This window comes from Pan troglodytes, chromosome 20 (genome assembly GCF_028858775.2).
Source record: "Pan troglodytes isolate AG18354 chromosome 20, NHGRI_mPanTro3-v2.0_pri, whole genome shotgun sequence".
NCBI lineage: Eukaryota > Metazoa > Chordata > Mammalia > Primates > Hominidae > Pan > Pan troglodytes.
The window spans coordinates 17,230,576-17,256,918 of NC_072418.2; the positions used below are offsets into that span (position 1 = coordinate 17,230,576).

The 26,343-nt window shown below is 54.6% G+C and overlaps 1 protein-coding gene across 3 annotated transcripts in view; it reads left to right on the forward strand.

Annotated features, from left to right (window-relative positions):
• The window catches only part of TECR (trans-2,3-enoyl-CoA reductase), a 36,079-nt gene that overhangs the window by 7,679 nt on the left and 2,057 nt on the right, over positions 1–26,343 (forward strand). The window contains exons 1-5 of one of the 3 annotated variants that reach the window (XM_016935318.1): positions 7,559–7,630; positions 24,947–24,997; positions 25,627–25,678; positions 26,079–26,123; positions 26,221–26,324. In XM_016935318.1, coding sequence (XP_016790807.1) covers positions 7,574–7,630; positions 24,947–24,997; positions 25,627–25,678; positions 26,079–26,123; positions 26,221–26,324 — 309 coding nt within the window. In that variant the 5' untranslated portion in view covers positions 7,559–7,573. Of the gene's footprint in view, positions 1–7,558; positions 7,631–24,396; positions 24,544–24,946; positions 24,998–25,626; positions 25,679–26,078; positions 26,124–26,220; positions 26,325–26,343 lie in introns of those variants that run through there. The other 2 variants (XM_063801288.1, XM_016935319.3) reach the window with 2 other exon arrangements.

Genomic DNA, 26,343 nt, shown 5'->3' on the forward strand with positions numbered 1-26,343 from the left:
AGGAGGAGGAGGCGGGGCAAGAAGGAAGAGGAGGGGCCGGGATGTGGGAGGCGGGGCCAGGGAAGAGGAGGCGGGGCAAGGAGGAAGCGGCGGGCCTGGATGGGGGAGGCGGGACCAGGGAGGGGGAGGCAGGACCGAGTAACAAGAAAGTGGGACGGAATGAGTGGTGGGCTTTGGTGTGTGCCAGGTGGAGTAGCTATTTCAGCCGCACCCAGATGGATTTAGAGGCTCCACCAGCTGGGTCCAGCAAAGCCTTCTGGACTAACTGGTTCCTGAGGAGAACAGAGGAGGGTTGACAGCCTTGAGTGAGGGCGGTGCTTGGAAAGGCCTTGCGACTCTGATAAGGTGGTTGGGTTTGGTCGGGAATCCTGCACTTTCATTGACAAGCCTGGCTGCGTGAGAAAGGCCAGAGACCTTGAGCTAGTTGGTCAAGTTCAGGCTGGGTCTTAACACCTTCTTGCTGATACTGATAGTGGCAGCTGAGAATGTTTTAATACCTGGGACATTTCCTGCAGCAGCCAGAATATAGTAATCTTCCTAGTAAATTACGGTGAATATAGTGCTTAATTATCAGTGTTTTTTTTTTTTGTTTTTTTTTTTGAGACGAAGTCTCGCTCTTGTCCCCTAGGCTGGGGTGCAATGGCGTGATCCCGGCTCGCTGCACCTCCGCCTCCCGGGTTCAGGCGATTCTCCTGCCTTAGTCTCCCGAGTAGCTGGGATTACAGGTGCCCACCACCACACCTGGCTAGTTTTTGTATTTTTAGTAGAGACGGGGTTTCACCATGTTGGCCAGGCTGGTCTGAAACTCTTGACCTCAGGTGATCCGCCCAACTTGGCCTCCCAAAGTGTTGGGATTACAGGCGTAAGCCACTGCGCCGGCAGTGTGAGTGCTTCTTATCTAGTAACATATCTAAATCGCGTACTAAACATAAGACGTAGATGCCGTTCTTATCTCTACTTGACTGATGGAGAAACTGAGGCACAGAAAGTGAACCGACTTGTCCACAGCTAGTGGCTAGCAGAGCTGGGATTCTTCTAGAACCAGAGTGGGCTTTGCTGTGGGTCGTGCACTGGGGAAAGAATCAAGTGTGTGGTGGTGGTGAAGAACTTGGAGGCCACCCACTCTGCCCTTGGGACAGTGACTTAACCTAAGCTTCAGTTTTGTCACCTGTGAGGCCAGGATAAGGACACCTGGGGGCCTGTGGGGGAGTGTGAAGTGCTCAGCATGCTTCGCGGCCCACAGGCAGGGTAAAAATCCTTAAGCGGAGAGGGACCCACGTTAGGCAGGTAAGGACAGATCAGCATCCCCAGGGCTGCCTGAGATGCTTTTGGCACCTGACCTCTTTGGAAGGCCTCAAAACTCTTTTTTTTCTTTTTCTTTTTGAAATGGAGTCTTGCTCTGTCACCAGGCTGGAGTGCAGTGGCGTAATCTTGGCTCACTGCAACCTCTGCCTCCTGGGTTCAAGTGATTGTCCTGCCTCAGCCTCCCGAGTAGCTGGGATTACAGGCACGTGCCACCATGCCTGGCTAATTTTTGTATTTTTAGTAGAGACGGGGTTTCAGCATCTTGGCCAGGCTGGTCTTGAACTCTTGACCTCGTGATCCACCCGCCTCAGCCTCCCAAAGTGCTGGGATTACAGGCATGAGCCACCGCGCCTGGCTGAGAAAAGCTTCAAAACTTAATGAAGAAGGTCCACCAGGCACCAGGAGACAGACTGATGTCAAATCATATGCCCAGAAGGCGGAGGAAGAAGCCCAGATGCCAGTGCCTCAGTTTTGATATAATGTCACACACCATGCAAGTCACATTTTTTTTTTTTTTTTGAGGCAGAGTCTCGCTCCGTCACCCAGGCTGGAGTGCAGTGGCTCCATCTCGGCTCACTGCAATCTCCGCCTCCCGGGTTCACGCCATTCTCCTGCCTCAGCCTCCTGAGTAGCTGGGAATACAGGCGCCCACCACCACGCCCGGCTAATTTTTTTTTTTTTTTTGTATTTTTAGTAGAGACGAGGTTTTACCGTGTTAGCCAGGATGGTCTCGATCTCCTGACCTCGTGATCCACCTGCCTCGGCCTCCCAAAGTACTGGGATTACAGGCGTGACCCACTGCACCTGGCTGCAAGTCACATTTTTAGATGATCAGCTCTTCTTCATGGGAAGACCCTTGGGGAAGTCACACAACACTCAGAGCCCACTTTTTAACCTGTTGTGACAAAGAATCATCCCAGGAAGTGGAGGCTAGAAGACAGTCTGGCCACCAGGTGCCTGTCACAGCTGCCTCACCTAGGAGCACACTGCTTCTGTTCCTGCTCCCTCCTAGCTGACTGTTCCCCACCGAGCCACAGGCAGAAGGCCTTTTTGCCTGTAAGTGGGAGGATCTTAGTGTGCCATGGCTCAGAACCTTCCCTCAGAGGCTTGTCATCTGTCCCCTGCTTTCCTCACTTGTTACTACGCTACTGTCTTTCACAGATACCCAAAACCACGTTCCTGCCCTAAGCACATGCTATTCCCTCGGCCCCGGATGCCCTTCCCTCTGCTTTTCTCATGCCTGGCCCTTCGTGTTACCGAGCGCTCAGCTTCCATGTCCCCCAGAGAGACCTTCCTTGGCCATCCAATCTAGAGTCCAACCCCTTGCCTGTCACCCTGGCACCCCACTTATCTCCTTCGCAGCCCATCTGGGCTTGGGTTGTGTTTTCTTTCTTTTTTTTTTTTCTGAGACGGAGTCCTGCCCTGTTGCCCAGGCTGGAGTGCAGTGGTGGGATTTTGGCTCACTGCAACCTCCACCTCCCGGGTTCAAGTGATTCTCCTGCCTCAGCCTCCTGAGTAGCTGGGATTACAGGTACCCGCCACCATGCCTGGCTAATTTTTGAATTTATTTAATTTTTTTTTTTTTTTGAGACGGAGTCTGGCTCTGTCGCCCAGGCTGGAGTGCAGTGGCGTGATCTCGGCTCACTGCAAGCTCCACCTCCCAGGTTCACGCCATTGTCCTGCCTCAGCCTCCCGAGTAGCTGGGACTACAGGCACCCACCACTATGCCTGGCTAATTTTTTTTTTTTATTTTTTATTTTTACTAGAGACAGGGTTTCACTGTGTCAGCCAGGATGGTCTCGATCTCCTGACCTCGTGATCCACCCTCCTCGGCCTCCGAAAGTGTTGGGATTACAGGCGTGAGCCACTGCGCCTGGCTAATTTTTGTATTTTTATTTATTAAAAAATGTGTGTTTTTGAGGCAGAGTCTTGCTCTGTCACCTAGACTGGAGTGCAGTGGTGCGATCTTGGCTCTCTGCAACCTCTGTGTCTGGGATTCAAGCATTCTCCTGCCTCAGCCTCCCGAGTAGCTGGGATTACTGGTGCCCACCACCACCCTCCACTAATTTTTGTATTTTTAGTACAGACAGGGTTTCATTGTGTTGGCCAGGCTGGTCTTGAACTCCTGACCACAAGTGATCCACCTGCCTGGGCCTCCCAAAGTGCTGGGATTACAGGCATGAGCCACCGTGCCTGGCCATAATTTTTGTATTTTTAGTAGAGGCGAGGTTTCACCATGTTGGCCAGGATGGCCTCGAACTCTTGATCTTAAGTGATCTGCCGGCCTCGGCCTCCCAAGTAGCTGGGACTGCAGGTGTGTATCACTATGTCTGGCTGCTTTTTTTGTTTGTTTGTTTGAGTTGGAGTTTTGCTCTTGCCCAGGCTGGAGTGCAGTAGAGTGATCTCGATTCACTGCAACTTCCGCTTTCCGGTTTCAAGCCATTCTTTTGCCTCAGGCCCCGGAGTAACTGGGACTACAGGCCACACGCGGCTAATTTTGGTATTTTTAGTAGAGACAGGGTTTCACCATGTGGGCCAGGCTGATCTCGAACTCCTGAGCTCAAGTGATCTGCCCACCTCGGCCTCCCGAAGTGCTGGGATTACAGGTGTGAGCCACTGTTCCCGGCCAGTGCCTGGCTAATTTTTAAAGGATTTTTCTTGGTAGAGACGCAGTCTCACCATGTTGCCCAGGCTGGTCTTGAACTCCTTGGTTCAAGTGATCTCCTGCCTCAGCCTCCCAAAGCTCTGGGATTCTAGGTGTATGCCACCGTGCCTGGCTGGGAACCGGCTTCTTCTGGCCTCTTGGCCACAAGCCCTGGGTCCATCCTGCCCGTGGCTGTCCTGTTCCCCATCATCTCAACCCTCCTGGCACAGTGGCCCTTCTGAGATGGAAGCTGCCGAGACAACACTGGGGTCTTCCCTCACCGCACAGGTTGTGGGCGGGTCCGGCTGGTCCAGGCCTTTTCCCGTCATGGGACCCTGCCTCTGTTTTCCAGTCCATCACTTACTCATTAGTTCATTTGTTCCAACATGTTTTTTCCCTCTTATCAATGCTAAGAATCCTGGGATGAACGAACCACATTCTCTGTCCTCAAGATCTTTTCATTTAAGCCAAGGCCTGAAGGTCGAGGTCTTTGGGGCCAGGGAGGAGAATGGTGTTCTAGGCAGAGGGAACCGAGTGGTGTGTGCAGAGGCATGGAGCCCAGAGTTTGCAGATGTCCCACGTTGAGGGATGAGGCTGACAGGGCAGGGCTTTGTAGCCACCCAGAGAGACCTGTGGACTTCTTTTCATTTTTTTTTTTTTTTTTGAGATGGAGTTTCACTCTTGTCACCAAGGCTGGAGTGCAATGGCACAATCTTGGGTCACTGCAACCTCCACCTCCTGGGTTCAAGCGATTCTCCTGCCTCAGCCTCCCGATTGGCTGGGATTACCAGCTAACGTGCAAGCACGCCTGGCTTATTTTTTGTATGTGTAGTAGACCAGGTTTCACATGTTGGCCAGGCTGGTTTCGAACTCCTGACCTCAAGTGATCCGCCTACCTCGGCCTTCCAGAATGCTGGGATTACAGGCGTGAGCCACTGTGCCCTGCCTCATTTTGATGGCAATGAAAGTCCCTTTTCTGTTTTATTCAATTACCTATGAATTATTGATTTTAGTAGAGATGGGGTCTTGCTATATTGCCCAGGCTGGTCTCCGACTCTTGGGCTCAAGTGATCCTCCTGCCTTGACCTCCCAAAGTGCAGGGATTACAGGTGTGAGACACCATGCCCGACCACATTCTACTGATTTTACCTAAAAGATTCCCTATTGGAGGGCAGTTCATTTTTAAGTCCTCAGGGGGCCCTCATGCCATAGTGTTTTTTTTTTTTTTCTGAGATGGAGTTTCGCTTTTGTGGCCCAGTCTGGAGAGCAGTGGTGCAATCTCGGCTCACTGCAACCTCCGCCTCCTGGGTTCAATCAATTCTCCTGCCTCAGCCTCCTGAGTAGCTGGGATTACAGGCATCCACCACCACTCCCGGCTAATTTTTTTTATTTTTAGTAGAAATGTTGTTTCGCTATATTGGCTAGGGAGGTCTCGAACTCCTGACCTCAGGTGATCTACACGCTTTGGCCTCCCAAAGTGTTGGGATTAGAGGCATTGAGGCACTGCACCTGCCCACCATGGTGTTTGTAATAAAAATGCACAGAGCATTTGTTCCTTATTCTGAGAAGTGTACCGTGGATTGCGTGTGGGGCTTACTGGGAGCAGAGCGACTCACCCCAGTTACATGGTTAGCTGCATGTGGGTCATGAGTGTTTCCCAGCCCTGCAAGGTATAAAGGCCCTCTCTGTGGCCCTGTAGCTGTGTCACAGTGACAGGCTGGCATGGCCCTGCCTCTGTCCCTGCTCGAACCAGGCTCTTATGTAAGCAGAGCCCACCAGCCATTCACAGACGGCCTGAGAGAATGCAGGGCTTTATGCAGTCTCCTGGGTCCTTCCAAATTCTTTTTTTTTTTTTTTTTCCATTTGAAAGTGAACAGGGATCACTGGCCAGAGCGTGGGATCTGGGCTTGTCCTCAGGGTGGGGTGCCAAGTTGGGGGTGGGGGTGGGAAGTTAACACAAGCCCTGGGGCTTCAGGAAACATCTGGAAACAGGCTGAAGTCACGGAGCTGAGCCTCCAGGCTCCTTGTGGGGAGAAGCTGTTTCCCCAGACACCTCAAGTGTCTAACTCAGGAGGTGGGCAGATGGGTGGAGCTGCTGAATGAATGTTTCTCAGGAGCTGGGTGGGGTTGGAGGATTGCAGAGGGTGGGGTGGGGGTGTGTGTGTGCAGATACTGGAATTCCTGAGGAGACATGTATAGTTGGAAACAGTGTATTGCCTGTATACTACTTGTTTCAGAGAATATATATATATTTTTAAATTGAGACAGAGTCTCCCTTTGTTGCCCAGGCTGGAGTGCAATGGTGTGATCGCAGCTCATTGCAACCTCTGCCTCCCAGGTTCAAGCAATTCTGCCTCCGCCTCCTGAGTAGCTGGGATTACAGGCATGCACCACCCCACACCTGGCTTATTTTTGTATTTTTAGTAGAGACAGGGTTTCACCATGTTGGCCAGGCAGGTCTCGAACTCCTGACCTTAAATGATCCTCCCGCCTCAGCCTCCCAAAGTGCTAGGATTACAGGTGTGAGCCAACGTGCCGGGCCTGGAGAACAGTTTAACAAAATCTCCCAGCCAGGGGTGGGGGATCCACAGAGGACAGAGCTGGAGAATCCCTATCCGAATACTGGTGTGGGGATGGTTTCTGGAGAGGCTGGCTGTGTGGTCTTGGTCTGAATGTGACAACATACCTCCGAGAAGCCTCTGCCCCTGACTCACCCAGGCCACACTCATCACCTTGTCACCTCATGTTTGAGTTCTCCACACAGCACTTGGCACCTTCTGATAAGGCATGTTTGTGTAAGCCCCTGGCTCTCCCCTGTAACCCCTGGCCCTGGGGAGGGTCTCTGGATACTTGTGCAACAAGTATGTGTATGTTTGATAGAGGCCACTGTCTTACGGAGCACACAGGACAGGCTCAGCCGTTCAGCCGCATAATTGATGCCTGCCCTCAAAAGTCACTGCAACTGATCAGGACGAGGATGCTTGCATGATCTCGGGGTGTGCGGCCATTCTATGGGACTGGCAGGTCTGGCTTTGAGTGCGGGTCCTGAGCTTATAGCATATCCTTGGTGATAGTAGCAGAGGGTTCTGCTCTTCCATGAACCGGGCTCATCTTTTGCTCCTGCGGTGTTTGGCCATTCCTTTTTTTTTTTTTTTGAGACAGGGTCTCACTCTGTCGCCCATGCTGGAGTGCAATGGCACGATCACGGCTCCCTGCAACTCCAACTCCTGGGTTCAAGGGATTCTTGTGCCCCAGCCTCCCAAGTAGCTGAGACCACAGGTGCATGCCATCATGCCCGGCTAATTTGAAAATTTTCTGTAGAGACGGGGTCTTGCTATGTTGCCTAAGCTGGTCTTGAACTCATGGGCTCCAGTGATCCTCCTGCCTCTGTTTCCCAAAGTGCTAGGATTACAGACAAGAGCCACCATGCCCAGCAGGTGGCTTGTTTTGAACCATTGACACATCAGAATCTAGGAACTACGGTGTCCTTTTCACTCCTTCCCTTCTCTGTTCCCTCCCTGGTCCAAGCACCCGAGTCTCTGCCCTGAGTTGTTTCTAAGCCTCTCACCACTGTCTCTGAAGCCACATTTGTTCCCTTGCTGTTCCTCTGTCCCCAGCAGAGAGATGATTCAAGAAACCAAAGCAGCCTGTGGCATTCCAGCGATTCCTCATTGCTCAAGGGTAAAACCTAAAGCACTTGTCTTGGCTCTGCTCCAGCCTGCTGCTTAGCTGCTCCCCCTAAAATTTACTCTGTTCCAGCCTCCGGGTGTCACCCGCTTCCCCAAAGCTCTGTGCTACCCCAGGGCCTTTGCATTCCCCGCCAGGGAGCCTCATGCTGGCCCTCAGCTGAAATCCCATTTCCTCAGCAGGGCCTTCCCGGGCACACCCACTGTGGCCCTCTGGGCCCTCCGCACCGCTGTCTCCTCTCCACAGCTCCTGGTACATCGTGACCCCGTATTATGTAATAGGTGCTTTGTTCATGTCCCCTTGAGCACCAGCAAGCCTAGGGGGTGGGGGGGATGGCCTCTCTCAGTCGTGCGCACTGTCATATCCCAGCCCCTGGATCGCTGCCCGCACGCTCTTGTTACACCCACCTGACTGCCATTCATCACCGAGCCCAGCAGCTGGCACAGGCAGGCCCGACGCGGCAAGGGGCACAGTCCGTGTTGGTTGCGTGCATGGCGACTGCAAACTGCACAGTTAGCAGAAAAGGTTTTTGGGAGTGACAGACACCCCTGCACACGGTTGAGCCCTTTGTAGGTCTCCGTGTGACAAGTACATCCCTGCTGTGCTTGGGAAAGGGCTGCGGCTTGGGAAAGGAAAGGGCTGTGTGGGTTCCCCGGCTTCTTCCTGCTGTCCCCGAGGAGCATCGGAAATGGGTCACAACGCAGCAGGTAACTGCAGCCTCCCTCAGGCAGAGCTGAGTGGCTCAGTATTCCATCCAAGGCCTGATCAGAGCTCCTCTGGGCCACATAGAGCCCCCAGGACATGGCTGGACTAGGAGTTGGGACCCTGATCTCCCTTCCTGGCTGGGTCACGCCTGCCATGCCACTGACTCTTGGGAGACCTGCCTGGAAGGTGAGGAAGTGATCCATGCTAGCTCGTCCCTGGGGACCAAGTCCTTCTGCACCTGGGGTGGTCACAAATCTGCTTTCAGAAAAATCATGGGGGTGGCGCTGGGGGCTACTCAGCTGGGAAATCATTACAGACATTTCCGATCATAGATCACACTGAAAGTTTTTGGGCATCTAACTCAGAAGGAATTCTAGATTTGGGATTTTTTTTTTTTGCTCTGAGAAAACTCCACCCTAGGTCAGGTGTAGTGGCTCACACCTGTAATTTCAGCACTTTGGAAGGCTGAGGTGGGCGGATCACTTGAGGTCAGGAGTTCAAGACCAGCCTGGTCAACATGCTGAAACCCCTCTTCTACTAAAAATACAAAAATTAGCCAGGTGCAGTGGCACGTGTCTGTAATCCTGGCTACTTGCGAGGCTGAGGCAGGAGAATTGCTTGAACCCAGGAGGCAGAGGTTGTAGTGAGCAACCTCCTGCAGAAATTTTCTTTTTATTTATTTATTACAGAAACAGGGCTCTCACTATCTTGGCCTGGCTGCATGCACTACCGTGTCTAGCCTGGATTTTTCTTTCTATGCTTAGAACCTTTGGTCACTGAAATATTTCTTAAACATTATTTTTTCTTTTCTTTTTTTAAGACGGAGTCTTGCTCTGTTGCCCTGGCTGGAGTGCCATGTCGCGATCTTGGCTTGCTGCAACCTCCACCGCTGAGGGCGGGTTCAAGCCATTCTCCCACCTTAGCCTCCCAGGTAGCTGGGACTACAGGTGCACACCACTACGCCTAGCTAACTTTAGTATTTTTAGTAGAAACAGGGTTTCACTATGTTGGCCAGGCTGGTCTCAAACTCCTGACCTCAAGTGATCTGCCCGCCTTGGCCTCCCAAAGTGCTGGGATTACAGGCATGAGCCACTGCACCCAGCCTAAAAATTAAATTTCAATTTGATCAACATGATAGGGTAATCAGTGCTAACCTTCAGTCATAAACATGTATTAGAATAAGATCCTATGAAGGAGGGGAACAGAAACCAAAGCAAAAAGGGAGCAAATGTTAAAGAGCTTATTCATAGCCTCTTATTTTTTTTTTAAAGGGATAATGGTAGGTTTCAAATTACTAAAGCATTTAGACTCTAGATAGATTTAACAGAGTCCCGTAAATGTTTATGTAAAATTTTTAATACCGACAGTAGGCCAGAAATGACATCTTTTGCAACTCTTAAAGCTTAGGTAAAAATATTAGTTACAGGCGTGAGCCACCGTACCTGGCCTATTTTATTTTATTTTATGTTTTTTGAGACAGAGTCTCAGTCTGTTGCCCAGGCTGGAGTGCAGTGGCATGAACTCTGCTCACTGCAACCTCTGCCTCCCAAGTTCAAGTGATTCTCGTGCCTCAGTCTCCAGAGTAGCTGGGACTACAGGCATGTGCCTCCACACCTGGCTAATTTTTTGTATTTTCAGTCGAGATGAGTTTTCACCATGTTAGCTAGGATGGTCTCAAACTCCTGACCTCAGGTAATCCACCTGCCTTGGCCTCCCAAAGTGCTGGGATTACAGGTGTGAGCCACTGTACTTAATATTTTTTTTTTTTTTGAGTCAGGGTCTCATTCTGTCACCCAGGTTGGAGTGCAATGGTGCTATTATAGTTCACTGCAGCTTGGGCCTCCTGTGCTTAAGTGATACTCTTGCCTTAGCCTCCTGATTATGCTAGGACTACAGGTGCATACCACCTACAGCCGGCTACTTTTTTTTTTGGTAGAAATGGGGTCTTGCGATGTTGCCCAGGTTGGTCTTGGGTCTTGGGTCTTGGACTCTGGGCCTCGAGGGATCCTCCTGCCTTGGCCTCCCAACCATGTGGGTGTTTAATGGGCATTTCTTTTTTTTTTTTTGAGACGGAGTCTCGCTCTGTCACCCAGGCTGGAGTGCAGTGGCGTGATCTCGGTTCACTGCCACCTCTGCCTCCTGGGTCAAGCGATTCTTCTGCCTCAGCCTCCCAAGTAGCTGGGACTACAGGCGCCCACCACCATGCCCGGCTAATTTTTTGTATTTTTAGTAGAGATGGGGTTTCACCGTGTTAGCCAGGATGGTCTCGATCTCCTGACTTCATGATCCGCCCCCTCTCAGCCTCCCAAAGTGCTGGGATTACAGGTGTGAGCCACCGTGCCTGGGCCTAATGGGCATTTCAAACTTTACATGTCCAAAATGGAGCTTCTGATTTTTCCTCTTGAACCTGCATTTCCCCACCCCGTTGGTGGCAGTTCCGGCCTGTTTGTTACCCAGGCCCTAAGCTGTTTGACTCTGCTCTTTCTCTCATGCCTCATGTCCAAATGTCAGCACATCCCTTAGCTCAGCATTCTAGAATTTAACCACTTCTCATCAGCCTCACTGCCGTTACCAGGCCTAAGCCAGGGGTTGGCAGACTTAATCCAGCTAGCAAAGATCTTAGGCTTTGCCTAAGGGTCTCTGCAGCACTGCTCATCTCTGTCGTCTCTTTTTTTTCTTTTAGAGACGGAGTTTTGCACTGTTGCCCAGGCTGGAGTGCGGTGGTGCGATCTCGGCTCACTGCAACCTCCGCTTCCCAGGTTCAAGCAATTCTCCTGTCTCAGCCTCCCAAGTAGCTGGGATTACAGGCACGCATCACCACGTCTGGCTAATTTTTGTATTTTGGTAGAGACGGGTTCACCATGTTGGCCAGGCTGGTCTGAAACTCCTGATTTCAAGTGATCTGCTCACTTTGGCCTCCCAAAGTGCTGTGATTACAGGCGGGAGCCACCACATCCAACCATCTCAGACATCTCAGCAGCAGTGATACCACTGTGGCAGCCACAGATGACATCCAGTGAGCATGGCGTGTTCAATACAACTCTATTTATGGACACCAAAATTTGAATTTAATTTTCACATATCATGAAATAGGTTTCTTTGATTTTTTTTTCCATCCACTTAAAAAGGTAAAAACATCATGTATTTTTTAAAAGATAAAACAAAAGTTAAAGCCATTTTTAGTTGGTTCAAAAGCCGGCAGTAGACCAGAGTTGCCCTATCGGCTGTAGTTTGCTGACCCATTTGTCTAAGCCATCATTACCTTCACAGAATTATTTCCACAACCTTTAATTGGACTTTTTTTTTTTTTTTTTTGAGATGGAGTCTCACTCTGTCGCCAGGCTGGGGTGCAGTGGTGCGATCTCAGCTCACTGCAACCTCTGCCTCCCGGGTTCAAGCAGTTCTCCTGCCTCAGCCTCCCAAGGAGCTGGGACTACAGGCATGTGCCACCATGCCCAGCTAACTTTTGTATTTGTCATAGAGATGGGGTTTCACCATATTGGCCAGGCTAGTCTTGAACTCCTGGTCTTGAAGACCTTGTGATCTGCCCTCCTTGGCCCCCTAACCCGGCTAAGTTTTTAAAAGTTTTTGTAGAGATAAGGGTCTTGCTATGTTGCCCAGCCTGGCCTCAAACTCTTGGGCTCAAGTGATCCTCCTGCCCTGGCCTCCCAAAGTGCTGGGATTACAGGCATGAGCCAGCGTACCTGACCTGCACTCAGCTTTTGGCCTCTTTATAAAATACTGTAGGCCAGGCGCAGTGGCTCACGCCTGTAATCCCAGCACTTAGGGAGGCTTAGGCGGGCAGATCACGAGGTCAGGAGTTTGAGACGAGCCTGACCAACATGGTGAAACCCCATCTCTACTAAAAATACAAAAATTAGCTGGGCATGGTGGCATGCACCTGTAATCCCAGCTACTCAGGAGGCTGAGGCAGGAGAATCACTGGAACTTGGCATGCAGAGGTTGCAGTGAGCCGAGATTGTGCCACTGCGCTCCAGCCTGGGCAACACAGTGAGACTCTGTCTCAAAAAAAAAAATAAAAAAAATAAACTATACACCTGCCCCCTTCAACTGCCACTCCCTGTCCCCTTTCCTTTCTTCTTTCCATGTCGCACGTCACCTTTGAACATATTACATATAGCGATTTATTTCATTGTCACTCTTTCTTTGCTAAGATGTGAGTTCCATGCGAGCAAAGATTTTTGTCTCTCCTTCTATAGCTGAACCCCACAGTCCTTAACAGTGCCTGGCATGTGTCAGTGAACAAACGAGCCTCAGTTTCCTTACCTGCAAAAGAGAATGAATACATTGTAAAGGAGATGATTCGTGTTGAGGATGAGCCTCCGTGCCTGGCTGGTTGTGAGTGGGCGGGTGGTGTTAGCTGCCGCTGCGTGTATAAGGCCTGCCACGTAGATCCCAGTCTAGGCTCTTTGGCAAGCTGAGCTCATGGGGGTGGACTAACCTGTCTGCTGGACTCGGCAGTCGGGGGTTGGCCCGGATGAGCTCCTCCTGCTCCTCCAGTCAGTCTGTATTTGCAGGGCTCAGCCTCTGGCCCCCTTCCAGCTTCCTGGTCCGACAGTGCCTTCCTGCCCTGAGTTGGAGAGAGACCCAGGTGTCACCGACTGCCACCCAGCTGTGGGTGCAGGGATGCAGTTCTGGACCATCCCCTGGGGGTCTGGGACCTGGGGAGTTGAGTGTTTGGCCTTTACACTGGAGCTCCTTGAGGGCTGGCCCCAGCGGCCAGGAGTGTCAGTTTTTTTGTTTGTTTGTTTTTTTAGATGGAGTCTTACTCTGTTGCACATGCAGCAGTATAGTGGCGTGATCTCAGCTCACTGCAGCCTTCACCTCCTGGGTTCATGCGATTCTCCTGTCTCAGCCTCCCCCGTAGCTGGGACTACAGGCCCGTACCACTATGCCCAGCTAATTTTTGTAGAGACAGGGTTTCACCATGTTGGCCAGGCTGGTGTCCAACTCCTGACCTCAGATGATCTGCCCACCTTGGCCTCCCAGAGTACTGGGATTACAGGCATGAACTACCACGCCCGGCCGCTCCTTTTACTTATAAGGACACTCCTTTCTCTTATTAAGTCCACCTTAAATTCAGGATAATGTCATCTTAAGATCCTTAATTATGTCTGCAAAGACACTATTTTTTTTTCTTTTTTTGATATGGAGTCTTGCTTTGTCACCCAGGCTGGAGTGCAGTGGTGCGATCTCGGCTCACTGCAACCTCCACCTCCCAGGTTCATAACGATTCTCCTGCCTCAGGCTCCTGAGTAGCTGGGATTACAGGCACCCACCACCACACCCAGCTAATTTTTTTGTATTTTTAGTAGAGATAGGGTTTCATCATGTTGGCCAGGCTAGTCTCAAACTACTGACCTCAGGTGATCCACCCACCTCGGCCTCCCAGAGTACTGGGATTACAGGCGTGAGCCACCGCACCTGGCCAATTATTATATTTTGTGTAGAGAAGGAGTTTTGACATGTTGCCCAGGCTGCAGGAATTCCCTAATTCCTAAGCAGTCCCTGTGTTAGATGGTCTTGCAGGCACACCCATTTACTAGTTGGAGAAGCAGACAGGCAAGGCAGGTCTGACACTTCCCCCTGTGGCGGTGCCTCTCAGTCAGCATTGAGGACCGCCCCTGCTTTTCTAGGCCCATTGGCTGTCTTAGCTAGTGACAGGAAAACATGCAGGAGGCATTGCCACAGCTGTAAACCCTGCCTGGGCCCCCCTGTGGTATGAGTTGCTGATAGACCTTTTGCTCTGGTACAGCCTGGCTGTGTGAGGCTGTGGGGCAGAGGCCAGCGGGCTGGGTCCTCAGGCCAGGCAGAGAGGCTCAGTTCTCAGTGTCTGCTGGAGGATCGCATCCAGGGTGGTGGGTTTTTTGTTTTTTTGTTTTTGTTTTTCTTTTGTTTGGTTTTACCCTTATTTCTTTATTTCTTCCTTTCTTCCTCTTTTTCTTTCCTTTCTCTCTCTCTCTCCCCCTCCCTCCTCTCTCTCCCTCCCTCCCTCTCTCTCTCTCTCTCTCTCTTTCTCTTTTATTTTTTTTTGAGATGGAGTCTCGCTCTGTCGCCCAGGCTGGAGTGCAGTCAGTGGTGCAGTCATAACTCAGCCTTGACCTCCTGGGCTCAAGCAGTCCACCTACCTTGGCCTCCCAAAGTGCTGAGATTACAGGCATGAGCCACCGCGCCCGGCCTTTTTCTTTTCTTTCTTTCTTTCTTTCTTTCTTTTTTTTTTTTTTTTGAGATAACGTGTCTTCTGTCCCCCAGGCTGGAGTGCAGTGGTGCAATGATAGGTCACTGCAGCCTTGACCTCCCGGGCTCAAGCAATCCTCCCAGTCTGGCCTCCCAAAGTGCTGGGATTATAGGCGTGAGCCACCGTGCCCGGCCTGCCTTTTCCTTTCTCTGTTGCACATAGCCCTGCTCTCTAGGATGGAGGCATTATTTTATTTTAGGAGCTTTGGGCCTGAGCAAGCTGGGTGGACACTCACATGGGCACTTCCAGGCTACTTACCTTGGGCGAGGGCTTCCTCGTTCCCAAGCCCCAGTTTTCCAAGCCACTTAACAGGCATCACAGTCTTTTTCTTTTCTTTTTTTTTTTTTTTTTGAGAGGAGTCTCGTTTTGTCGCCCAGGCTGGAGTGCAGTGGCGCAATCTCTGGCTCACTGCAAGCTCCGCCTCCCGGGTTCACGCCATTCTCCTGCGTCAGCCTCCCGAGTAGCTGGGACTACAGGCACCCGCCACCATGCCCGGCTAACTTTTTGTACTTTTAGTAGAGACGGGGTTTCACCGTGTTAGCCAGGATGGTCTCGATCTCCTGACCTCGTGATCCACCCGCCTCGGCCTCCCAAAGTGCTGGGATTACAGGTGTGAGCCACTGCGCCCGGCCCAGTCTTTTTCTTATAGGGCCTGGGTGAGGCCTGGGTGGCGGTCTCAGCATAGTCCTAGGTACAGGGTGAGCATCTGATAGATGTCACGTCTGAATGAAACGGGCCAGATCAGCGTCGCTCTGGGTGGGCCAGTGCTCCTCGGAGCCCCTGAGGGCATAACCCCAGGGATGGGTGTATGCTGTGGGTGCCACTGAGAATGGGGGGCAGGCCCAGGGCTGAGACCCAGGTTCTCCAACTTCCCACTGTGTTTGTCTTGTGCCATATTCATCCTCTATGAATGGCTGTGGCTGCTCACCCAAGCCAGGAGCTCGTGCGTCCGATGACCATCTTCCAAGGCTGGATTGCTGCCTGCTTGCTCGGGGCTCTGCTGGTTGGGAACAGCAGCTCCAGCTTCTCCGGGTCCCGGGCTACCGCTGCCTCTGCACCTGGCCCTGGCCTCGGATCCGAGAGCCCAGAGACATTGGCATTGAGACCCTGGCACCTCTCGTCTTGCCAGCACGGGTAGAAGACAGGAGCAGAGCGGTCCAGGGACCTGGGAGTGGGAGGTCAGCCACTCTCAGCCCTTCCTCCCCACCCTGGGTGACATTCTACTTCCACCATGGCGCCTCGGGGAGGCTGGTGCAGCCGCCCCCGGGTGCCACTGAGAAACGAGGTCATACGCTGAGGCCACTGGGGAAGGTGGTATTTCTGGCCGAGCAGGTGTGGCCTGTGCAGGGTTCCTGGCAGCTGAGCCCTAGGTCTTCTCAGCCATCCTGGCATTAGCAGGTTGACTTGATATTTCTGGAAGTGGGAAGGAAAGGGAGCCGAGAGGGCTGAGCCGCTGAGCCGGAGTCCAGATGAATGTGCCGGAGTCTCTGCATTTGTGATGGGGGCGAGGTGATGGGGGCGAGGTGGCCGGCGTGGCTCTGGGCATGATCGGGCCAGCCCTCCGACCTCTGTGCTGGGCATTGGCTGGACAGGGAGCTCAGGCGATGAGTGCAGCAGCGCTTGTGCCCGGCGCGGGGATGGTGAGTGCCTGGCTGGCCAGCTGCAGGACCTGTCAGGCCCTTTGTGTCTTTACCTGGGGCCCTGGTTGCACTGACCAGGGCTCGCACCCCCAGCCAGGCCTCTTGTGCCCCAGACTCGGGAGAAGATGCTTCCTACCAGGGAGTGCAGTCCCCTGCGGGGTCCGAGAGAGCCTGCCGGAGCTTTGAGCTCAACAGGTGGGCTGTGCGGCACCACATCAGCTCTGCAAGGGGGCCCTGGAGGCCCATGTGTGGTGGGGTATGGCCTGGCTTTCAACATGCACGCGTGGTCTTCTGGGCTCTGGGATTTACTGCTTAGATCTTGGCCTCTTCATCTGTGAAATGGAGCTAATGGCTCCTGCTCCCTCCGGCTGCTGCAGGAGAGATGTCTGGGAAGCTGTGGCAGTTCCAGCCCCGGGCAGGGAACGTGAAATAACTGTTGGTCGCTGTTCTCACTCATCACCATTGGGCAGGTCACGTCCTAGGACACACAGAAGTTTCAGGTTCATAAGCCATGGGAGATGAGGCCGGCCCAGAATCCAAGCTTCCCCCTCTGGCCCGGGTCTGCCCCTCTTCTGGGGCTGAGAGGGCAGGCAGGCGCCTTGCTGGGTCCTGTGGTGTGGACTCTGCAGCCAGCAAGGCCATTGAACCTGCTTGTTTACAGCCGGGAGAGGACTGGGAAGCACCAGGCTTGGCTTGTTTGTGAAGCTGGGGAAGCCGAAGCTCCAGAGGCCTTCTGTGCATGGCTGTGTGTGCCAGGCCTTCAGGCTGCACCTCCAGGGGATGAGCAGGAATTGCAGGCTCAGCTCTTACAGCCTTGGCTCAGGTAGTGCCTGCTCCTCCCTCCTTCCCTGTACCTCTCATCCCCACACCCACTCCACTCTCAGGCCACACCCACTCTTCACCTCCACATCTGTCCAGAATTTCACTGCTTGTCTCTGCCTTGTGCTTTTTTTTTTGAGATGGAGTTTCACTCTGTCACCAGGTTGGAGTGCAGTGGCCTGACCTCTGCTCACTGCAACCTCCGCCTCCTGGGTTCAATCGATTCTCTTGCCTCAGCCTCCTGAGTAGCTGGGACTACAGGCGCGTGCCACCGTGCCCAGCTAATTTTTGTATTTTTAGTAGAGATGGGGTTTCACCATGTTAGCCTGGCTGGTCTTGATCTCTTGACCTCGTGATCCGCCCACGTCCGCCTCCCAGAGTGCTGGGATTACAGGCGTGAGCCACTGCGCCTGGCCTTGTTTTTTTTTTTGAGACAGGGTCTTGCTTTGTCCCCCCAGGCTGGAGTGCCGTAGTGCGATCAGTCATGGCTCACTGCAGCCTGGAACTCCTAGGCTTAAGCGATCCTCCTGTCTCAGCCCCTGAGGAGTAGGTAGGACCATAGGTGCGAGTCACCACACCTGGCTAATTTTTTATTTTTGTTTTTTGAGATGGAGTCTTGCTCTGTGGCCCAGGCTGGAGTGCAGTGGTGTGATCTCGGCTCACTCCAACCTCTGCCTCCTGGGTTCAAGCGATTCTCCTGCCTCAGCCTCCTGAGTAGCTGGGATTACAGGTGCCCACCGCCATGCCCAGCGAATTTTTTTGTATTTTTATTTATTCTTTTTTTTTTTTTTTTTTAAATTTTAGACAGAGTCTCACTCTATTGCCCAGGCTGGAGTGCAGTGGCGCAATCTTGGCTCACTACAACCTCCATCTCCTGGGTTTAAGTGATTCTTGTGCGTCAGCCTCCCAAGTGGCTGGGATTACAGGTGTGTGCCACCACACTTGGCTAATTTTTGTGTTTTTACATGGGGTTTTACCATGTTGGCCAGGCTGGTCTCGAACTCCTGACCTCAGGTGATCTGCCCACCTCAGCCTCCCAAAGTGCTGGGATTACAGGTGTGAGTCATCATGCGTGGACCCAGCTAATTTTTATAAATACTTTTTGTAGAGGCAGAGCCTTGCTATTTTGCCCAAGCTGGTCTTGAACTCCTGGGCTTAAGTGATCATCCTGTCTCAGCCTCCTAAAGTGCTGGGATTCCAGGCGTGAGCCACTGCGCCCAGCCCACTTTTCACCTCTCTATAGCTCCCTCTTTGCTCCCAGCTTCTGCCCTCACTCCTCCAGTCTGTTCCACCCAGCAGTGGCAAGCAGGTAAAGCTGGGGAAGCCAAGTCTTGAACCTGAGCCAAGTCTCATCCCTCCTCTGCTCAAGAACCCTCTATGGCTGCCACTTCACTCAGAGTAAAAGCTAACGTCCTCCCCGTGGCCCACAAAGCCGTGGCACAGACCGCCACATCACCTTTCTGCCCTCACCTCCTCCCACTCTCTCCCTGACTCACTCTGCTCAGGCCACACAGGACTCCTTCCTGCTCAGCCATGCTAGGTATGGTCCAGCCTCAGGGCCTTGGCACTTACTGTTCCCTCTGCCTGGACTGTACTGGTTCCCCCACTGTCTACTGGCCTTTTTTCACACGCCCCTTTCTCAGAAAGGCCTTCCCTGACCACTCTCAAATGGCCATCCTCTTGGAGGTTGCAGTGAGCCGAGATCGCGCCACTGCACTCCAGCCTGGGCGACAGCGAGACTCTCAAAAAAAAAAAAAACAAAAACCAAAAAAAAAAAAAAAACCACATTCTGACCTCCCCCACAACCTTCTAGTTTTGTTCACAACTCTTGGTGACAAAACATGCTATGGCTATCTGCCCCCACCCCCTGCTTCCCCAGCATGCACAGGCTAGAATTCAGGTCCCATGAACCCCAGAGGCTGGCTTGGTTTTTTTCACTGCCATATCCCAGGAGCTGGAACAGTGCCTGGGGTGTGGGAAGGAGGGAGGCAGGAATGAATGAATGGATAAATGAATGCAGGCTCCCTGAGCTATCTTGGCTGGTGGCAGGGCCAGGGTTAAGGTCCCATTCTGCACCAGAGCTGTCTGCCTCCCTGACATCGGCTTTGGGACTGTTCCTGAGCCGGCTGCTGCGGGCGCCCTTCCACCAGGCGGGAGTGAGGCTGTGCGGCCACAAGGGGGCAGTGGGGAGCGTCGCAGCCTCCGCCGCTTGCAGCCATCCCGGTGGTGACGGGTCAGCTCGGCCTCTGCACCGAAAGTATCTCGCTATTGTTAGGGTTTGGGTTCACTGTGACCAGCTGGGCGAGGCATCAATGCACCAGCTCTCTGGCCCTGGCTTCCTGTGGATGGGCCCCTTCAAGAGCATGGTCAGCGTCCCAGGAGAAGGGGCCTGTGGATCCTGCCAGGGTTTGGCCCCCTTGTGCACCTGGCATGGCTGTTCTGCTAGTGTTGGTCTAATCGTATTTATTTATTTATTTATTTATTTTGAGACAGGGCCTTGCTCTGTTGCCCAGGCTGGAGTGCAATGGCATAAACTCAGCTCACTGCAACCTCCACCGTCCCGAGTTCAAGCAATTCTCCTGACTCAACCTCCTGAGTAGCTGGGATTACAGGCACACACCACCATGCCTGGCTAATTTTTGTATTTTTATTAGAGACGGGGTTTCACCATGTTGGGCAGGCTGGTCTCGAACTCCTGGCCTCAGGTGATCTGCCTGCCTCGGCCTCCCAAAGTGCTGGGATTACAGGTGTGAGCCATAGTGCCCCGCCTAATCATATTTATTCTTTTTTTAAATTTTGAGATGGAATCTTGCTCTGTCTCCCAGGCTGGAGTGCAGTGGTGCGATATCAGCTCACTGCAGCCTCCTCCTCCTGGGTTCAAGCAATTCTCCTGCCACAGCCTCCTGAGTAGCTGGGATTACAGGCATGCACCACCACGCCTGGCTAATTTTTGTATCTTTGGTAGAGACGGGGTTTTGCCATGTTGTCCAGGCTGGTCTTGAACTCCTGACCTCAGGTAACCCGCCCACCTTGGCCTCCCAAAGTGCTAGGATTACAGGCATGAGCCACCGTGCCCGGTCATCATATTTATTCTTTTTTTTTGAGATGGAGCCTCGCTGTGTCGCCCAGGCTGGAGTGCAGTGGCGCGATCTCGGTTCACTGCAAGCTCTGCCTCCCGGGTTCGCGCCATTCTCCTGCCTCAGCCTCCCGAGTAGCTGGGACTACAGGTACCCGCCACTGCACCCGGCTAATTTTTTGTATTTTTAGTAGAGACGGGGTTTCACCGTGTTAGCCAGGATGGTCTCGATCTCCTGACCTCGTGACTCGCCCGCCTCGGCCTTCCAAAGTGCTGGCATTACAGGCGTGAGCCACCACGCCCGGCCTATATTTATCCTTAATAAGATTTATCCTAAACTGGGGATGATTATGGTAACCCTGTCAGATGGCAGCTGGGGACAGCCCACTTTGCCATGAGGAAATGGAGGTTCAGAGAGGTTGGGTAACTTGCCCAGGGCCACACAGCCAGGAAATGGGCAGGTCTGCTTCTCTGGGTTGTTCACCCACTAGGCGGGCGCGTTCCCAGGAGCTGTGACAAGTGCTTAGACAACGAGAGCCCCCCTTTTCACTCCTCCTGCCCCCATTAGTAATATCTTCATGATCACAAAGACAGTGAAGACAGGGGCTCTGTTGCTTGCGGCACTCCCCTGCGGGCTTGGGAGGCACAAACCTCGCCCCTGCTCCCTCTTGCAGGGTGGGCTTCGCGCCGCACCCTGTGTCCTGGCTCTTGGCCCTGCCCTAACCTCGTGCTGCCACGAGTTGCTGTTGGCTGGGCCCGGGAATCTTGGGCCTCCTGGTGAGAATTCCTCTCAGGCTAGTGGAACTGTCATCACAGAGCCACAGGCCTGCAGAGCCACCAGCCTGTGCCCCAGGCCAGAGCGCCTGCCTGTCTGCCCGTTCCTGCCCTCTCCCTGCCCGTCGTGCCTGAGGCTATGGGGGTCTCACCCCTTGCCCGTGGCCAGTGCTGGGACCTCGCTGACACCAGTAGCCCCCCTCCCACAGGTATCCCTTCATCCACCCAGAGCATCTCAGCCCCTCCCAGCCCCTCCGAGTGGCTCCGTGGGCTTCCTCAGGAGGTCCTGCCTGTCCTCCCTGCCTCACCGCTTCTCCTGGAGATGGGGCCAGAGCCTGCCACCTCCCCGTCTGTGCTCAGGATCCCCTGCCTGGGGCTCTGTTCAGCAGCTGCCTGTACCCTCTGCAGCCCTGGGCTTCCCCTGGGAGCCCCTGCCCCCTGTTGGCCTCAGGCCTGGGCAGGCGTGTGTGTGTGTGTGTGTGTGTGTGTGTGTGTGTGTGTGGCAGGCACAGAGCAGAGGTTGGGGTGGCAGTGGGGTGTGGGGCGCGGAGCCCTCGATGAGGTCTCACATTAGGCCCTCCCTCTGAGGGGTGGGGAACCTCTCCTGCTCCTCCCACCCGACTGTTTTTATTTTGATGGGTATGTGGGGCCTGTTTGTTACCCCTCACCCCTTTAAACAATAATTTATTGAGGTGAAATTCATGTAACATGAAACTAACCATTTAAAAGTGAACAGTGGCATTGAGTACACGTGCATCATTGTGCAGCCTCCACCTCTGTCTCGTTCCAGAAGATTTTCCTCACTCTGAAAGGAGACCGGGTACCCAGCAGCCGCCACTCCCCATTCCCCCCGCCCAGCCCCTGGCCCCTCCAATTTGCTTTTCTGTCTGTCTGCTCTGGGCATTTTGCATAGATATGGGACCTTTGTGTCTGGCTTGTTTCCTAGCATAACTTATTTCTTTTACCCCACCTGGAATATCTTATTTAACTTTCTTACTTAGAAATAATTATAGGCCGGGCCAGGTGGCTCACGCCTATAATCCTAGCACTTTGGGAGGCCGAGGTGGTGGATTGCCTGAGCTCAGGAGTTCGAGACCAGCCTAGGCAACATGGTGAAACCCCATCTCTCCTAAAATACAAAAAATTAGCTGGATGTGGTGGTGTGTGCCTGTAATCCCAGCTACTCTGGAGGCTGAGGCAGGAGAATCGTTTGAACCTGGGAGGCGGAGGTTGCAGTGAGTCGAGATCGCACCGCTGCACTCCAACCTGGGCGGCAGAGTGAGACTGTGTCTCAAAAAAAAAAAAAAAAAAAAAAATTATAGAGACACAGGGAATTGCAAGAATAGTACGGAGAGGTCTCCTGCTCCCCCCAGAGCCTTTCAGTCCTCTCTCTAGGAGGAGATGGCCGAGGAGCTGGGGATTTGGGGCAGGAAATGGGAGACGGACGGCCGTCCCACTGAGGACTCATCCTGCCCAGGTGGCCCTAGCCTTGGGCATTCTTGTCTGCAGGGGCCCCTAGGCGCCGCCTTGCAGCCCAGGCTTACCTCCTTGCAGGTTTGGGCGTCTCCTCTCCTTGGGCCTCAGGCTGGCCTGGGCACCACTGCTGCAGCTGTGAGCGTGGCCCCTCTCTCGGCTACCCCCTCCTGCCGCAGCCCGGCGTCCTCTCCCAGCAGCTAGCCGGGACCCCGATGGCCGTACTCTCCCTCTTGGGCCCTGGTTTGGTGCCCAGGTTGGGGGGAGCAGGGTAGGATTTCACCCCTCCCACTAGCAGCTGGCTGGACAGGGAGAGGGGCTGGTTGTATTTTAAGCTGTTGAGTGGTTCAGCAGGAACTCGGAGGCCTTCTCTCCCTGTGGACGCTGGGCTGCCTTCCTACAGGCCACACGGGCTTGGAGGCATGTGGGCACTGCCTGCCTGGGGCCCAGGAACTATTAATATACCTGCAGCCACAGGGCAGGCCCCGTGCCCGCCCAGGGCCCTGCTGTGCTAACCCTTTCCCGTGCATCCCGCCCCGTGTCCTCTGTCCCTATCCTACATATCCCCTTGGTGGGGCCCAACGTCCTGCGTGGTGTGACCGAGCTCTTTTTTCTGGCCCTTCCATGTGCCAGCTCTTTGGCCTTGTTATCGCTGTGGCTTGGAGGAGTTCAGTAACCTTCCCCTAGAGGCCACAAGGCTAGGAAGTGCCTGGAGTTGACAGCAGGGACTCAGGAGGCCCCATGGGCCAGGATTTCCTGGCTGCTGGGCCCATGCCCGCCCTCCTGTCCAGGAAGTGGGGGCGAGTGTGTCATAGCTGGGGAAATAGGCCCCCATGTTGTGGTGACTGCCAGGCCAGCAGGGGAGTGGGGATCTGAACCAAACCCATGGGCAACAATGCCTCCTATCCCATGGGGTGCCTCCCATCTGTCAGGGGTCACCTAGTGTACCCCATGCATTGTCTCAGGGGACCGTCACAGTCCTGGGAGGTAGTCTGCTTCCTACCTGCCCCCTTCTGAGGCCTAGAGAGAGGTGACATGCCTGGGGTCCCCCAGGGACTACAAGGCAGGGCTGGTTATGGTTCCCGAGTGCAGGCCACCAAGCCCCCTTGTCTCCCACTGTCGTTGGGAATGTGCAGGAGGGGTACCCAGCTTCTCTGGCTTGACCGTGGTGCCCTCATCTTCAGGGTGGGCCCTAGCTGCCCTGGCCCGGTCTCCCTGGGCTCTGGGTGGATGGGCCTGCCCTGGGATGGCCCCAGCCCAGAGGTTTGTTTCTGAGCATTGTGTCCTGCTCCTTTTCCTCAGGCAGCCTCTGGGGGCCCCCGCTGGGTTTCTGTGGGTAGGAAGGGTCCCTCAAGAATTGCTGGCTGGTGGCTGACTTGGGATCAGGCCTGCCTGCTTGCCACGACCCCTGTATAATAGGATTGCACTGACCCCTGCATAGGGTGGGTCAGATCCCCGGGGGCTGCCTCCCTCCAGCCCTGCCCCTCTGCACCCGCATTGTTCATCACTGGCCTGGGGGCTCAGGGAGGGCTGGGCCAGACTCCTCCCTCAGGGGCTGGCACAGGCCTGGTTCTTGGACGCAGGAAGCGCCGGGCTTTAGTGGGGCGCAGGTCCTGGGTGAGGGTGCAGTGTTTGGGCTGACTCAGTGGAAAGCCTGCCCCACAGGTGGCTACAAGGTGAGAAGTGGGTGGGGAGGAAGGTTGGGGAGACCTCATCAGCCCAAGCTGGAGGCGGTTGCCTAAAACTTCCACACACCCTGATCCTTTCCACACTTCGAGAGAGGCTCTCTGCACCCATAACTCCAGAATCTGTCACCTCCCTGGTAACACAAATGCACAAGGAAAATAATCCAAAGTGTCTCTTACAGCTCAGAAGGGGAAATGGATGATCTGTCTCGCGGATTCTCAAAATAGCTGGGATTTCTCCAAGCCCAGTGAACTCCCTAGGCCTGAGCTGCGGGCCGGGGCCTGCACGGCCCGCTGGCCTCTCACTCTCCTCCAGCCACTGGCTCTGTGAGGGCGGGGGCTGGGAGGTGTCGTCATGCCTGCCCCTGGGGCTTTCCCTGTGCTGGTGCCGTTGAGGGTTTTGAGGTGACCACTCAAAAGCTGCTTTCAGGGCAGCCTGGCTCCCTGGGGAGACTCCCAAGCCCCCCTCAGAGAAGGTCTGTGGCATGGCTCCTGGGGGGCGCAGTCTGGGGTGGTTTTATATTTAGCTGGGCTGTGGCTGTGGTTGCCACTCGGGTTACATCTGGCACAGAAGTCGGCAGTGCCAGGGCCGGCACGGGCTCCTTTCCAGCACCGCGGCAGAATTTGATCGCGCTTGCCCGGCCCAGGGCTGCTTCCCGTGGGGAGGTCGGTGGTGGGGGCTGACGGCCGGCAGCTGGGGCTGCTGGCCACCGTGGGCAGAGCCGAGTGGCAGGGCTGGTGGCAGGCGGCATGGACTTGAACTTGAGCTTGTTGGCCCGGGAGGCCACCCCAGGCCTCCTCCCTGGCCTCAATGGGCTCCCCAGGCCCACACCCCCAAAGGTGGCCAAGAAACCTAAAAAGGCTGTTCTCTTCTTCGAGGTGGAGATTCTGGATGCAAAGACAAGGGAGAAGCTGTGTTTCTTGGACAAGGTAGAACTGGGGCGTGGGCTGCACTGGGCCAAGGGCACTGGGCCCGGGACCCCAATCCTTATAGCCCAGGAGCTGTCCAGTGGGGCCCTTTGTGCCCCACCCCCTGCCCTATGGAGGGGTATGCCCTCACTTGGGGTAGGGTGGATAGCCATGTCCCCTGGGTGTGGCGGGGAAATGGAGGCACAGGAGTCTCAGTGGACCCTGCGGGGATTTTGGTCCTGGGAGGGCGGTGGAGGAGTGAGCCTTGCCCCTGCTGAGGCCGGGCCTGGGGGAAGGGGCTTGTGCTGTCCCTGGGGAGGACAGAGGGCCTTTGCTCCTGGGAGAGTCATGGGTGAGGAGTGGAGAGGAGGGGCAGAGAAGCAGGCTCGCCTTCCCATGCTTAATCGGCCACTAGCTGGGCTGGGGCCTGCTGGCTGAGGGTAAAAGTGGAGCCCCAGACCCCTGCTGTCACTGCACTGGCAGGGCCCTCGGTGGTCCTTCCCTGACTGCAGGCAGAGGCCTGGACCCCAGCCCTTCCCCCTTCCCATAGCTGCAGCCCAACCCCCAGCCTGCCATCCCCTTCAGTACCTCCCCATCCTGAGTCTGGGCTCCCCGCAGAGCTGACGTCCCTGCGCCTATGCTTCCCCCAGGTGGAGCCCCATGCCACCATTGCGGAGATCAAGAACCTCTTCACTAAGACCCGTGAGTTCTAGGCCCGGCCACACTGCCCCTGCAACCCCTTTGACCAGGGACCTTAGGGTGGGAGGGATCCCATCCTGCACCCCTCTCCCAGGGGCCTGCAGAGATGCCCCAGTGTGGCCCAGGCTTCTGGGGCGTGACTGGGGCAGGCGCCCCCACGTGGCACTCCGCAGGAACGCCCTTGCTAGGCTCTGGGAAGGACAAGATCCTGCTTCTGCTTGCGCTCTTCTGGCCTGTGTCCTGAAACTGCACAAGCCTGAGGCTTTGCCCCCAGGTGGGAGGAGCTGTGGAGTCCTGGGGTCCTTGCACCTTGGGAACCCTGAGAAGCTGGCACAGCGGCTGGGCAGCGGACCGGCTGAGCCCTGCCAGGCTCTGGGCTGTAACTGCCCTGTTCTCCCTGCAGATCCGCAGTGGTACCCCGCCCGCCAGTCCCTCCGCCTGGACCCCAGTGAGTACAGCTGTCCACTCGGCCCGCCCCCTGGGCTCCTGGGTGGCAGTGGGAGAAGGCCCGGGTAGCCCCTGAGCCCTGGCCCGCCTCTCTGCAGAGGGCAAGTCCCTGAAGGATGAGGATGTTCTGCAGAAGCTGCCCGTGGGCACCACGGCCACACTGTACTTCCGGGACCTGGGGGCCCAGATCAGCTGGGTGACGGTGAGTCCTGACCCTACCC